The sequence below is a fragment of the Pseudorasbora parva genome, chromosome 13 (assembly GCF_024679245.1).
Source record: "Pseudorasbora parva isolate DD20220531a chromosome 13, ASM2467924v1, whole genome shotgun sequence".
Lineage (NCBI taxonomy): Eukaryota > Metazoa > Chordata > Actinopteri > Cypriniformes > Gobionidae > Pseudorasbora > Pseudorasbora parva.
Genome location: NC_090184.1, coordinates 45,043,581 through 45,059,159, shown reverse-complemented (window position 1 = coordinate 45,059,159; position 15,579 = coordinate 45,043,581). Strand labels below are relative to the sequence as shown.

The window sequence follows — 15,579 nt, the reverse complement described above, 5'->3', positions numbered from 1 at the left end:
AGTGAGAGAGCGGTCTTGTGTTTCGGGTCAGCGACGTTTACAAAGCCACAATGCCATGACAAATTCAATTTCTGCCTAAATCTCCTTCCCATGTAGCTAATTCTCTGTGTTTTCATAATCTCATTTGGGTTTTGGAAGCTGTAGATGTGACGGATAACCCTCGGAGCGCTGCGTTTGCTTCCTAGAAGGGAAAGAGGCGCGTTAATATTCCAGTCTATTATAACTAACCCTTTCATTTTACGCGTTTCCATTTCAAACCCATGCTAAAGGTTTGAGATTGAGTGGAATGTGTGGCTGTGAGCTGCAGACACACATCACAGATCGCCCTGTCGTGCCCTCGACTGAAAGAACGCTATTGATCCACGGCGGCCCAAATCATCAAATCAATTCATTATGCTTCTCTCAGACCTCCAGCTCTGGACGAGACTTTGATGTGACGCCCTGGAGCGAGAGAAGAATGAGAGAAAGCTCATTTCTTCTATCAAAGAGAAGTATGACCACTTTAACAAAACCTCATTGTCCATCAAACCCTCCAGAACAAGCGTTTTCCTCTTTGCATACAGTTTTGGTTGCCAAAATTGAGAGTTCTGTCATTATTTACTTACCAAACCCTTATGATGTTGTTTTTTTCCCCTCATGGTCACAACATGAGTGTTTGATTAATCTTCATTTAGCTCATTTATTAGGAAAATCCTATTCTTAATTAGTTTTTTTTATGGGAATTATTCTTAATTCTCATATATCTCTCAATTCCTCTCAATTTATTTACGTGCGTAGCAGCACTCCATTGTTTTTCGATAAATGTTTTTATTATAGACCTTTTTCCACTTGTACTAAGGCAGAATTCACTTATAATTATGATTGTTTGTCGAGAAAACCTGGCCTGAAAAGTTTTAAAAGATTTTTTGACAGACAGCAAGAGTTGCTTTTTGCTATGCGGTTGCCAGGTTGTTTTGGGTGGTTGCTAGGGTGTTCCTTGCGTAATCTGGGGAGGTTGCTATGTGATTGCTAGGGTGTTTTGGGTGGTTGTTACTAGGGTATTCCTGTGGTGATCTTGTTGGTTTAAGGGTGTTCTGGGTGTTGTTGAAGTGTTCTGGGTGGGTGCTTGGATGTCGTTGCTTTTTAGGTGGTTGCTAGGGTGTTCCTGTGGTGATCTGGGTGGTTGTCAGGCTGTTTCTGTGGTGATCTGGGTGGTTGTCAGGGTGTTTCTGTGGTTATCGGGGTGTTTGTCAGGGTGTTTTTTGTGGTTATCTGGGTGGTTGTCAGGCTGTTTCTGTGGGGATCTGGGTGGTTGTCATGGTGTTTCTGTGGTTATCTGGGTGGTTGTCAGGCTGTTTCTGTAGGGATCTGGGTGGTTGTCAGGCTGTTTCTGTGGGGATCATGGTGGTTGTCAGGGTGTTTCTGGGGTGATCTGGGTGATTGTCAGGCTGTTTCTGTGGTGATCTGAGTGGTTGTCAGGGTGTTTCTGTGGTGATCTGGGTGGTTGTCAGGGTGTTTCTTTGGTGATCTGGGTGGTTGTCAGGCTGTTTCTGTGGTGATCTGGGTGGTTGTCAGGCTGTTTCTGTGGTGATCTGGGTGGTTGTCAGGGTGTTTCTGTGGTGATCTGAGTGGTTGTCAGGCTGTTTCTGTGGTGATCTGGGTGTTGTCAGGGTGTTTATTTGGTGATCTGGGTAGTTGTAAGGGTGTTGCTGGTTGCTAGGTGGTTCCTATGTGGTTGTTGGAGTGTTCTGGGTGGTTGTTAGGGTGTTTCTGTGGTGATCTGGGTGGTTGTCAGGGTGTTTCTTTGGTGATCTGGGTGGTTGTCAGGCTGTTTCTGTGGTGATCTGGGTGGTTGTCAGGCTGTTTCTGTGGTGATCTGGGTGGTTGTCAGGGTGTTTCTGTGGTGATCTGAGTGGTTGTCAGGCTGTTTCTGTGGTGATCTGGGTGGTTGTCAGGGTGTTTATTTGGTGATCTGGGTAGTTGTAAGGGTGTTGCTGGTTGCTAGGTGGTTCCTATGTGGTTGTTGGAGTGTTCTGGGTGGTTGTTAGGCTGTTTCTGTGGTGATCTGGGTGGTTGTCAGGGTGTTTCTTTGGTGATCTGGGTGTTGTTGGCTGCTTGGTGGTTCCTATGCGGTTGTTGGAGTGTTCTGGGTGGTTGTTAGGGTGTTGGTTATGGGTTTGTTATGGTGTTGCTAGGGTATTCCTGGAGTGATCTGAGTAGTTGCTATGTGAATGCTAGGTTGTGTTGGATGGTTGTTACTAGGGTATTCCTGTTGTGGTAAACAATAATTAAAATGGCATTCCAGTGACCAGTTTATGGCAGGGCCCCTCTCTAACTACCGATGTGGAACAAGATGTGCCACACTGTGATTGAATTCTTGGTGAATGAACATAAACAAATGGTCAGCAACATCAGATAAGATGCTAAGACAACTGCCAGACACATCTTACAGGGTAGGAAGGGGGACCTTCTGCACCCACCACCCCAAATGGAAGAATTCTCATTGGACAACAGGTTGACTCTAACCAGGCAAGAACTGCTATAGTAATTCCTTCAGGACCTCCCGGATGCAGCAAAAACACAGAGAGGCCGCAGAGATCCATCTAAATCCATTCATACATATGTTTGGAGGCCTTAAACGTATATAAATTGCAACACATCCACTTGGTCTTCATGCAAACCACAGTTTATGTTAATGGGTATTGACTGTTTACATGGGTAGTTCACGTAACTGATAAACTAATACATGGACAATGACTAAACGGTTTCTTATTGTGCTGGGTCTTTACCTGTTCCACGCAATGCATTTAATAGTTTGAATGAGGTTAGGTGAAGAAATTATGCATGAGTTAAACGTTAAAGACACTGTTTTAACACTGTACCCCAGTGGTTCTCAAACCTGTCCTGAGGACTCCCGCCAGTGCACATTTAGCATGTTTCCCTCAACTAACACACCTGATTCAACTCATCAGCTCATTAGTAAAGACTGCAAGACCTGAATGGCCTGTGTCTTATGCTGCCTTCACGTGCTATGGGAAGTTTCCTTCTACCCACTTCAGAAGTCGTGATTAAGAGCTTGTTGTGTTCAGGTGCTTTGTCGTCAGAAAGAATGGAGGACGCCAGGTTCATACTTTTGTGCATCTTGGGAAAATGTTATTTTAACACTATAGACATTTCAGTCATTTCACGGTCCCAGAAAATCATAGACTCACTGGCAAACACTAGCAGCACATCACGAAAGCATATCATTTATAATCACATTTACAATAAAGGCATAATGTAGACAAGGTAAGGCTGCTTAAAGACTAAAATGTTAAAGGTCCCGTTCTTCGCGATTCCATCTTTCAAACTTTAGTTGGTGTGTAATGTTGCTGTTAGAGCATAAATAATACCTGTAAAATTATAAAGGTCCAAGTTCAATGCCAAGCAAGATATTTTATTTAACAGAAGTTCCCTTTCAAAGCCTACAGCGAGCGGCCGGTCTGGACTACACCGCTACACTTCCTGCTGTGATGACGTCACTAGAACCGTTTGTTGACTCCGCCCACAAGAACACGCAAAATAGGGGGCGTGGTCTCGTTGCTCTCCCACGTGGAGAAGAGCGCTCATTCAGCGCTTGCATCGCCCCGTTATGGTAAGAGGCGGGACCTTTCCGGGGAAAGTGCGCCAAGCTGCTGTCCAATCACAACATGGGAAGCGGTGGCCCAATCAGAACTCGTTACGTGTTTCTGAAGGAGGGACTTCATAGAACAAGGAAATCATCAGGCCGTTTATAGGACAGAGGAAACAGCGCTGTACAGATAAGTCAACTGTGTGAAAAATACTGTGCTTTTTTTACACGCAAAACATGAACTCATGTTATATTGCACACTGTAAACATAATCAAAGCTTCGAAAACACGCGAAGAACGGGACCTTTAATCATTTTTAGCCATACATGCTTTTGTATTTACCACACTATCTAGATAGTCAGCTTGCTCACTATTCTGGAATGATGGTCAACTACGTGCAACTTTCGATGTGTTTAAAATACACAATATGCTTCAAATGATTATTAATTTATGTAAATATGTACTACTTTAACGACAAGGCAAGACAATGAAACTGTTGCGGGAAAAACAAACGAATAAAACACCTGCCACAGCAGAAATTCCTCTCCTATCTGGCATTTTTGACGGTTATGCCACGCCCATCTCGAGTATCAAAATTATTCCCGAACTTCCCAGTGGTAAACACGACATCAGAGGGCGTTCATGTGCAATTTTTACCTCGGAAACTCGTATTTACGATAATTCCAATAGCACGTAAAGGCGGCATAATGAGGGAGACATACAAAATGTGCAGTGGGGAGGGGTCCCAAAGACAGGTTTGAGAACCACTGTTGAAACCTAATGCTATGCAAATGAGTTTCACACTGGACTGGGCAACACCAGGGCTACTTCTGACACCAGTAGCCAGTCACACTCCAGGATCAGAAAGGCTCCTGACTTCAGTCTCCTCCTCATCAGTCCCCCAGATAGACAACGGGGAAGGAGACATAGCAGACGCACCACGGCCTAAGTTTCTGACCTGACGAGGAAAGAGACTGCCAAGGATAGCTGAGGTTAAGCTTCTGCGAGCAAAACCTTTTATATTGCTTTCGTCTGCAATTTAGGGCCCCAACATCAAGGGACCTTATCTGACCCTTACAGATCCTCCAGGAGCGCAGCCCAGTCCATAAAGGACCTCAGCATCGGCAGACATGGCCTGTCCCACACGGCTCCTCAGTGAAACAAGACAGTTTCTGTCGAGTTCTGAGTGGTTATAAGAGTGTTCTGGGTGTTCCTGGTTGCTAGGGTGTTGCTGGGGTGTTCTGGGTGGTTGCTAGGGTGTTGCTGGGGTGTTCTGGGTGGTTGCTAGGGTGTTGCTAGCTAATAAAATCAAAACTTAAACATTACATAAAACAATTAACAACTGTACTTTTACTAACTTACATTTTAAAAAAATGAATAAATGCTTTAAAAAAAAATATTGCTTGTGTTAATAAATGAGACCTTATTGTAAAGTGTTACCAAAAAGACTAATTATAAGCACTTGTTTGCAGTTTGACCGTGACTGGCAAGCTGAAGAACATAATACAAGCTTTATAACAGTGTTGTATTTGATCTCTGCTTTATATATATATATATTTTTATGATACTTTTGTGGTGGTTTTGGAGCTTGACACAGTCGTGGTCACTATTTAATGGTCAATACATGAACTATATCTGTGTAAACAGTTTTCAGAATCTCTTGGTTTGCGTTCCATGGAAAAATAAAGACATGAGGGTGAATGAATAATGACCAAATTCTCATTTTGAGTCAGTTTTGTAATGTGTTTTTTGGGTTCATTGTCTGATATCTGGAGAGTTTTACGTTCTCTGTGAGAAATTACAGTCGGTTTGAGCTGCGTGTTTACAGGTCAGTGCTCGTAACCTGCGAAACGTCACGTTGAGATTTACACGGCTCTCACGGGTCTGTTCTCTCTCAGCAACAACATCTCAGTGTTGGTCTCGCGGCCAAAGCCAAAACAGGCCACCATGCCTCTCAGCTTCCCACAAACTCATCACACTTTTACCCCAGTAACAGTTTGCCTTGAGGACAGAATATCTCATCGAGGGTTTCGAAAGCGTTTGGATCCATTCATTGGAGCTTGTTTTCCCCTTTTGAAGCTTCGTTTAAACTCGACACTGTGCAACTCAGGCCCATTACCGTCTACAGAGTAAATATGAGTGGAGATGAGTGATGAGAACGGCATTGGTGTGAAATGAGACAAAAGCAACAGTGTAGAACAGCAGAGGAGAGTTTGTGATGGTAATGGAGGAGGAAGAGAGACTTTACGAGCAGTAAATGGAAACTGAGTGTCTAGAGAGATTTGAGAAGATCAAACATCATGAGGTTCAGACATCACTGTCAATAAAGCTCCTGTAAAACGGAGGAGACAGACAGAGTCCACTGCTGAAGTATCTTAGATCCTTCATGGCTTTATATGAAGCATGTGAACAGAAGAAAACAAAGTGGAGGTTTTCTCATCTCCTGAGCTGTGAAATTAACTACAGAACATTTGCTTAATTTTGTTTAACCTAGCAAACACCCAGAACACCTCAGCATTCACCCATAACTCCTTAGCAACCACCCAGAACATCTAACAACCACCCAGCACACCCCAGCAACAACCCAGCAACACCCTAGCAATCACCAAAAACACCCCAACAACACCCTAGCAATCACCCAAAACACCCCAACAACACCCTAGCAATCACTCGCAACACCCTAGCAATCACCAAAAACACCCCAACAACACCCTAGCAATCACTTAAAACACCCCAACAACACCCTAGCAATCACCGAAAACACCCCAGCAATACCCTACCCTAGCAATCACCCAAAACACCCCAGCAACACCCTAGCAATCACCCAAAACACCCCAGCAACACCCTAACAATCACCCAAAACACCCCACCAACACCCTAACAATCACCCAAAACACCCTAACAATCACCCAAAACACCCTAGCAACACCCTAGCAATCACCCAAAACACCCCAGCAACACCCTAACAATCACCCAAAACACCCCACCAACACCCTAACAATCACCCAAAACACCCTAACAATCACCCAAAACACCCTAGCAACACCCTAGCTATCACCCAAAACACCCCAGCAACACCCTAACAATCACCCAAAACACCCTAGCAACACACTAACAATCACCTAAAACACCCCAGCAACACCCTAACAATCACCCAAAACAACCCAGCAACACCATAACAATCACCCAAAACACCCCAGCAGCACCCTAGCAATCACCCAAAACACCCTAGCAACACCCTTGCAATCACCCAAAACACCCCAGCAACACTCTAGCAATCACCCAAAACACCCTAGCAACACCCTAACAATCACCCAAAACACCCCAGCAACACCCTAGCAATCACCCAAAACACCCCAACAACACCCTAGCAATCACCCAAAACACCCCAAAACACCCTAGCAATCACCCAAAACACCCCAACAACACCCTAGCAATCACCCAAAACAGCCCAACAACACCCTAGCAATCACCCCTAGTAATCACCCAAAACACCCCAACACCCTAGCAATCACCTAAAACAGCCCAACAACACCCTAGCAATCACCCAAAACACCCTAACCACACCCTAGAAATCACCTAAAACAGCCCAACAACACCCTAGCAAACACCCCAACAACACCCCAAAACACCCTAGCAATCACCCAAAACACCCCAACAACACCCTAGCAATCACCCAAAACACCCCAACCACACCCTAGCAATCACCTAAAACAGCCCAACAACACCCTAGCAATCACCCAAAACACCCCAACCACACCCTAGAAATCACCTAAAACAGCCCAACAACACCCTAGCAAACACCCCAACAACACCCTAGCAATCACCTAATAAAACAGCCCAACAACACCCTAGCAATCACCCAACAACACCCCAACAACACCCTAGCAATCACCTAAAACCGCCCAACAACACCCTAGCGATCACCCAAAACACCCTAGCAATCACTCAAAACAGCCCAACAACACCCTAGCGATCACCCAAAACACCCCAGCAACACCCTAGCAATCACTCAAAACAGCCCAACAACACCCTAGCAATCACCCAAAACACCCTAACAACACCCTTGCAATTACCCAAAACACCCCAGCAATACCCTAGCAATCACCCAAAACACCCTAACAACACCCTATCAATCACCCAAAACACCCCAGCAACACCCTAGCAATCACCCAAAACACCCCAGCAACACCCTAACAACACCCTATCAATCCCCCAAAACACCCCAGCAACACCCTAACAACACCCTAGCCATCACCCAAAACACCCCAGCAACACCCTAACAACACCCTATCAATCACCCAAAACACCCCAGCAACACCCTAGCTTGAGAAGGTCTTGCCTGAAAAGTTTTCAATGATTTTATCATCTTGAAGTTTGAAAGTTTTAAGATCATAGACAGAGTATCTGACAGTATCTCTAGGTGGTTATGCGGTTGCTAAGGTGTTCTCTGGGGTTGCTTAGGTGCTCCTGGGGTGCTAGGTGTTCTGGGCAGTTGCTAGGTGGTTACTATATAGTTGCAAGAGTTCTGAGTGGTTGCCAGGTTAAAAAAGGCAGGTCCAAGGCACTCAGTCAGATGTAAAAGAACGATAAGGAAATAATTAAAAAGCCTTTATTAGGTATGGCTTAAGTCATTTTAAAATACAAGAGCCAACATGTTTCGACCCACAATGGTCTTCGTCAGGGCAAAGCCTTGTTGCCAGGTTCTTGTTGGTTGGATGGTGGATGTAATGCGGTTATAAGGGTATTGCTGGGGTGTTCTGGGCAGTTGCTAAGAAGTTGCTCATTGCTAGGTGGTTCTATGCAGTTTGATGTGTGTTTGTCAGATTGTTTTTTGTTGGTGGTTGCTAGGTTATTACTGGGGTGTTCTGGGCTGTTGTCAGGGGTTGCTATGTGGTTGATAGTGTATTGCTTGGGTGTGCTGGGTGGTTACTAGGGTGTTGCTGGGGTGCTCTAGGGTTTTGAGTGGTTGCTAGGTTGTTGTTGGTAGGTGGATATTATGCGGTTGCAAGGGTGTTGCTGGGGTGATTGCTAGGGTGTTGCTTGGTTGTGTTCTGATGGTTGCTAAGGAGTTCTGGGTGTTTGCTAGGATTTTGTTGGTTGCTAGGGTGAATTGGGGTGGTTGCTGGTGGTTGTTAGGTGGTTTCGATGCTGTTGTTTAATTGTTCTGAGTGTTTGCCATGTTTGATATATGTTGTTGCTATGCAGTTGCTGGGTTGTTCTGGGTGGTTGCTAGGGCTCAATATAAGTTCAGTTGTATGGGCAGCGTCTGTGAGGATGTTGATTACCACAGAAAATAACTCCAGCTTGTGAAAACAAGCACAACTCACATTTACAGTAACAATTACAATGGGAGTCTGTGGGGCAAGATAATTACACCGAGACAAACTGTGTGTGTGTGTGTGTGTGTGTGTGTGTGATGGGTAGGTTTAGGGGCTGTGTGTGTGTGTGTGTGATGGGTAGTTTTAGGGGCTGTGTGTGTGTGATGGGTAGGTTTAGGGGCTGTGTGTGTGTGTGTGTGTGTGTGTGTGTGTGGGTAGGTTTAGGGGCTGTGTGTGTGTGTGTGTGTGTGTGTGTGTGTGTGTGTGTGTGTGTGTGTGTGTGATGGGTAGGTTTAGGGGCTGTGTGTGTGTGTGTGTGTGTGTGATGGGTAGGTTTAGGGGCTGTGTGTGTGTGTGTGTGTGTGTGTGTGTGTGTGTGTGTGTGTGTGTGTGTGTGTGTGTGTGTGATGGGTAGGTTTAGGGTGTGTGTGTGTGTGTGTGTGTGCGATGGGTAGATTTATGGGGTGTGTGTGTGTGTGTGTGTGCGATAGGTAGGTTTAGGGGCTGTGTGTGTGTGTGTGTGTGTGTGTGTGAGATGGGTAGGTTTAGGGGCTGTGTGTGTGTGTGTGATGGGTAGGTTTAGGGGCTGTGTGTGTGTGTGTGTGTGTGTGATGGGTAGGTTTAGGGGCTCTGTGTGTGTGTGTGTGTGTGTGATGGGTAGGTTTAGGGGCTGTGTGTGTGTGTGTGTGTGTGATGGGTAGGTTTAGGGGCTGTGTGTGTGTGTGTGTGTGTGTGATGGGTAGGTTTAGGGGGTGTGTGTGTGTGTGTGTGTGTGTGTGATGGGTAGGTTTAGGGGCTCTGTGTGTGTGTGTGTGTGTGTGTGTGTGTGTGTGTGTGTGTGTGTGTGTGTGTGTGTGTGTGTGTGTGTGATGGGTAGGTTTAGGGGCTCTGTGTGTGTGTGTGTGTGTGTGTGTGTGTGTGTGTGTGTGTGTGTGTGTGTGTGTGTGGAGTTATATTCTTGAGCGGGTGAAGCTGCTAAACCTTTAGGTTATGTTATACTGAAGTAAGTGTTATTCGGTCTAATGTGCGAAACCATCTCTGGAGTGTAAGCACGTTTTCTGATCGGTACACTCTTGTGTTTCGCGGTTTCGTGGTCTGTGTGCTACATGTGTTTCGTTATTATTAATTTGTGAGGTTTCATGTTTTAAAACACGAGGGTCTTCTGAGAAATATGAGCCACGTCACGGTGTTTTACCGCGGTAGATGTGCTGCAGGCAGGTTTAGGGTTGCGGTAAATCACCGTCTGTTTAAGCCTCGACTCGATGCTCACACACTCCAGAAAGCTTTTTAAGTATTAACCAGAGTAGCGTTTGAGGAATGTGTGTGTGTGTTTGTGTCTGGATCCACTGAAGCCGGATCATATATTTCAGTGTGTAAGAGCCGGAATATCAGTGTTTCCGCCACATTTATAAAGTGTGCTGGAATAATGAAAACAACTTGAGCCCGTAAAGTGCATTTTTACGTTTAGACTGAGTCATAAATACACACACACACGTCATGCAGTGATTGGCCGTTTAATGCTGCGTGACAGTCTGCGTTTGTCTTTCTGAACGGAATAAGCTGCGATCCGAGAGAAACAGCAGAAGCTCAGCGGGATCATCTTATGTATGAACACACACTGCACACACACTGCACAGGCGGCAGGTTCGTCTGATCCAAACGAAAGTCTGACAGTTGTAGCAAATAATGTCAGATGTCAGAGATGATCATCAGTCTGATGTCACTGCGTGCATGTTTCTGCAGAACACAGAAGAGAACCCTACAAATCTTCTCAGAGAGAGAGAGAGAGAGAGAGAGAGAGAGAGAGAGAGAGTGTGTGTGTGTGTGTGTGTGTTTGTGACTGTGTGTGTGTGAGTAGGTGAGTGTGTGTGGGTGAGTGTGTGTGAGTGAGACTGTTCCTGAGTGTGTGTGTGGGTGAGTGCGTGTTTTTGTGAGTGTGTGTCTGCGCGTGTTTGTGTATGAGAGAGTGCGTGCATTTGTGAGTGTGTGTCTGCGTGACTGTGTGTGGTTGTGTGATCGTGGAAAGTCGATTTAGTGTGTTTGTATTTCATCTCACAAACGGGACGACCAAAGCATTTTATTTGCTTTTAATTTGCAACAAATCTGGGCCGTAGAATCAGAACCAGAGTCAGTCGGCTGTTGCAGAACGGATACTGATCGATTCCTAACAGGTTCATCAAACGCTCTTCTGCAAGATTTCGGCATAATTTGATCAATTACGTCGATGATCTATACGGTAAATGCACAAGTGTCTATTAGATAATTTACAATCAGACATATTTGCATTGAAAGCAGTTGATAATTACAGGATCTTAAATACTAAACAAGTGCAGAAATAATTCTCCAAATATTCAAAGATCAAGAAGCATTTACTTGAGATGCAAAATGACTTTTTTTACTTTTAGATGTTTCACACCGAATCCTCCCATGCTGCAGCTGTAGTGTGTGTGTGTGTGTGTGTGTGTGTGTGTGTGTGTGTGTGTGTGTGTGTGTGTGTGTGTGTGTGTGTGTGTGTGTGTGTGTGTGTGTGTGTGTGTGTGTGTGTGTGTGTGATCAGAGCAGGTCATGTGAGATCTTCACCTTCAATCTGCATGTGAATAATAACACACTCGACACTGTGCATGATGAAGGTTTGGACCGATCCCTGCGGACTCGGTGCGCTGATTATGTGGAGCGTCTGTGATCCATCAGAAAAATCAACATGGGATTTCTTATACACACTAAAAAATGCTGGGTTAAAAACAACCCAAGTTGGGTTGGAAATGGACAAACCGAGAAATTGGGTTGTTTGAATGGTTCCATTCACTGGGTTTTCATTCCATTCACCCAATTTCTGGGTTTGTCCATTTTCAACCCAGCTTGGGTTGTTTTTAACCCAGCATTTTTTAGAGTCTAGATGCCTTACATTGAATAATAGTTATTCTAATTTTCAGTGCAACACTGCAAAAAATGCGGTCCTTAGTATTTTTGTCTTGTTTTTAGTCAAAATTTCTAAAAATTCTTACATAAAGAAACATTTACTAGACAAGCAAAAGTAATTATTGTCTTGTTTTGGGAAAAATAACTCAAAATGAAGAGAGTTTTTGCTTAAAATAAGATAAATAATCTGCCAATGGGGTGAGAAAAATAATCTTGTTTTCTGTTTGAATTAAGATTATTTTTCTCACCCCATTGGCAGATTATTTATCTTATTTTAAGCAAAAACTCTCTTCATTTTGAGTTATTTTTCCCAAAACAAGACAATTACTTTTGCTTGTCTAGTAAATACTTCTTGTTTTAAGAATTTTTAGATGCTTGGACTAGAAACAAGACAAAAAAAGTAAGAAAAGCATTTTTTTGCAGTGAAATTACTATCCTGCATTTAATGCATTAAAAAAAAAAGTGTCATGTGTCAAAAAAGTCAAATGAAAAGCAAATGTGTGTGTTCTGCTGTTGCAGGTGAACGAGGAGACGGTGGAGAGACTGGTGCTGCAGTATCCACACATTGTGTTCAGTACAGTGATGCAGGACTGTAAGAGAACGCTGGAACGAGCCTATCAGATGGGCTGGAGCCCCAACACATCCACGGCCTCCTAACACACACACACACACACATACACATCTGTCCATGACACCACTGCAGAATCATTATCATAACTATGCCGTTTACTACGCCTTCCTTTATCAAATGACATTATGCAGAAACATCACTATATTGCTTGAGCCGTTTGATTTGAACGTGAATGAATATGTTCTCACACACACACACACACACACACACACACACACACACACACAGGATTCTGCCATGCATCACCGCATTTATTTACATTTACTAAACTCATCAGGAACATTTTCAGCTCTAAAATCAAGAGAGAAATAAGAACGGGCATTTTTTTTGTTGTTGCTTTGCATGAGGAGAAAAAGCTATTTGGACCACAGGATTTTTGCATTTTGATATTTCCCTGCCGCGCTCATTATCTGACGCATCTGGACGTTTCGCATCCGTGATTTGTTTGTTATTCTCATTATCGTTAAAGGTGATTTTCATTACATTCTCATTATTGACACACGTTTTTACTGCAGTGCAGAGTAAAATACTGTAAAATCTGCCTAGTTCAGATTCAAGCGTGATGTAGAAATACGTCATATTAAGTATTATTAAGATTATTATTATTTGCATTGCAGTAATGACAATTTGAGGGGGAAATGTGCATCTAATTAATGTTTTCCAGCACATATATCTAAACGCACACATTTTATGGGAAAGCATATACTGTAAATATATGAAAAATTCAACAAAATTAAGTGAAAACACAAATATAAATACCAGAAAAGTACTGAATTCAAAGGAAACATTTGATTGTTTTTGTCATTTACTGGATAAGCACAAAAAAAATATTCTGAAAAAAAGAAAATGTCTAAAAATATATATATAAATCTGCCAGAAAAATAATACAATTATTAAAAGTTTTCCCTTAAATTAAGTTTATTTTTGCAGATTGTTGTTTCAACTTAGTGTTCGTGCTGCACACTTAATATTTTAAGTTAAGTCAACTCAATATTTAAGTTCACATTTCAGGTTGACTAAACTTGTAGTTTTAAGTTTGCAGCACAAACGCTTACTTTTAAAAGTTGAAACCATTTTTTTTTACAGAGCACAAACTATTATTTTGTCAGAAATCAAGACGTCATATATTCAGTCAGTTTGCGTTTTCAAATAAATGTACCTTGATTTAAAGCATTAGTTCAGTTCAAAATGAACATTTCCTGATCATTTCCTCGCCCATCTCATCCCATATGTTCATGTCTTTCTTTCTTCAGTCGGAAAGAATGAAGTTTTTTGAGGAAAACATTCCAGGATTTTCCTCCTCATAATGGCCTTCAGTGGGAACCAGCGGCTGAAGGTCCAGATCACTGCAGTTTCAGAGACTCTGATGATCCCAGAGGAACAGAGTCTGATCCAGACAAACCATCGCACATTTACAACACTAATACACATTTATATACTTCTAACCTCAAATGTGAGACTTCGGTGTTGTTGTTCTTCCCGGCGTGTGATGTCATCACATCGGAAAGGTCACGTGACGTAGGTGGAAGTGCCGACCCAGTGTTAAAACGAACATGTAAAGACTAAATCAAACGCACTTTACACAAATAAAGGTCAAACTACGATGACGGACGCTTTTAAAGTTGGAGGAGAACATGAGATGAAGTTTTTCCGCACTTCCACCTACGTCATGTGACCTTTCCGATGTGATGACATCACACGCCGGGAAGAAGAACAACACCGAAGTCTCACATTTGAGGTTAGAAGTATATAAATGTGTATTAGTGTTGTAAATGTGTGATGGTTTGTCTGGATCAGACTCTGTTCCTCTGGGATCATCAGAGTCTCTGAAACTGCAGTGATCTGGACCTTCAGCCGCTGGTTCCCATTGAAGTCCATTATGAGGAGGAAAATCCTGGAATGTTTTCCTCAAAAAACTTCATTCTTTCCGACTGAACACTGCAAAAAATGCTTTTCTTCCTTAGTATTTTTGTCTTGTTTCTAGTCCAAACATCTAAAAATATACTTTACTTTATTAATAATAAAGTAAATAAGAAGTATTTACTAGACAAGCAAAAATTATTGTCTTGTTTTGAGAAAAAATAACTCAAAATGAAGAGAGTTTTTGCTTTAAATAAGATCAATAATCTGCCAATGGGGTGAGAAAAATAATCTTAATTCAAACAGAAAACAAGATTATTTTTCTCACCCCATTGGCAGATTATTTATCTTATTTAAAGCAAAAACTCTCTTCATTTTGAGTTATTTTTTCTCAAAACAAGACAATAATTTGTACTTGTCTAGTAAATGTTTCTTAATGTAAGAATTTTAGATATTTTGACTAGAAACAAGACAAAAATACTAAGTAAGAACCGCATTTTTTGCAGTGAAGAAAGAAAGAGATGAACATTTTGGATGAATTGGGGCGAGGAAACGATCAGGAAATGTTCATTATGAACTGAACTAATTGAATGTTTCGATATTTGTGCTGGAAAGCAACACAACAGTACTAAACAAAAATAAAGTGTTTATATTAAACATACAAATGATTTCTTAATTCTCTCTTGCGATCGTGTCCCGTTCAGTTTGTTTCATGCGCTTCTCCTCTTTAGACTTCAGTTCGAGTTCATTTAGACGCGTTTACACTTTCATTAGAAATCACACGGCCTCTATTTCAGCGACGGCCTAGCGGTATGAAGTGTGTGTGTTCGTGCTGTAGATCTAGACGTGAAGACGCAGGATTTTTTTGGAGGATTTGCTGTCGATTTCATTGGAGATGACGTCGTTTGCTCTTGTGAATCTGTAACCCTGTGGTTTGGAGTTTGTTTGGATGTAAACTGGTTTCTGTGTTGAGTTTTTTTCGAGATATATCCACCATAACCTGTGAATATGTGCTGATGAAGTGTGGCTGGGTTTGAAGTAGAGAGGTTAGTTACGTTACTCATCTACCCGTCTTCTGCTCCATAGCTTGCCTGTGATATTCTCTCTTTCAGACGAGCAGGGTATTTTTATATGGTGTCCGTAGCGCTCGCTCGTGACGGCAGAAGACTTTAGTTACAGCCTTGAACTTTTACTGTACTGGGAGATTTGAGTCAATTAAAAATCACGATTCTACTTCACGGGCTCCTGGTGTCATTTGA

The 15,579-nt window shown here is 42.7% G+C and overlaps 1 protein-coding gene across 1 annotated transcript in view; it reads left to right on the top strand.

The window, feature by feature from the left end:
- The window catches only part of fbxl17 (F-box and leucine-rich repeat protein 17), a 354,283-nt gene extending 340,482 nt beyond the window's left edge, over positions 1 to 13,801 (top strand). The window contains exon 10 of the mRNA XM_067414572.1: positions 12,349 to 13,801. Coding sequence (XP_067270673.1) covers positions 12,349 to 12,486 — 138 coding nt within the window. The 3' untranslated portion in view covers positions 12,487 to 13,801. The remainder of the gene's footprint in view (positions 1 to 12,348) is intronic.
- The last annotated feature ends 1,778 nt before the right edge of the window (positions 13,802 to 15,579 follow it).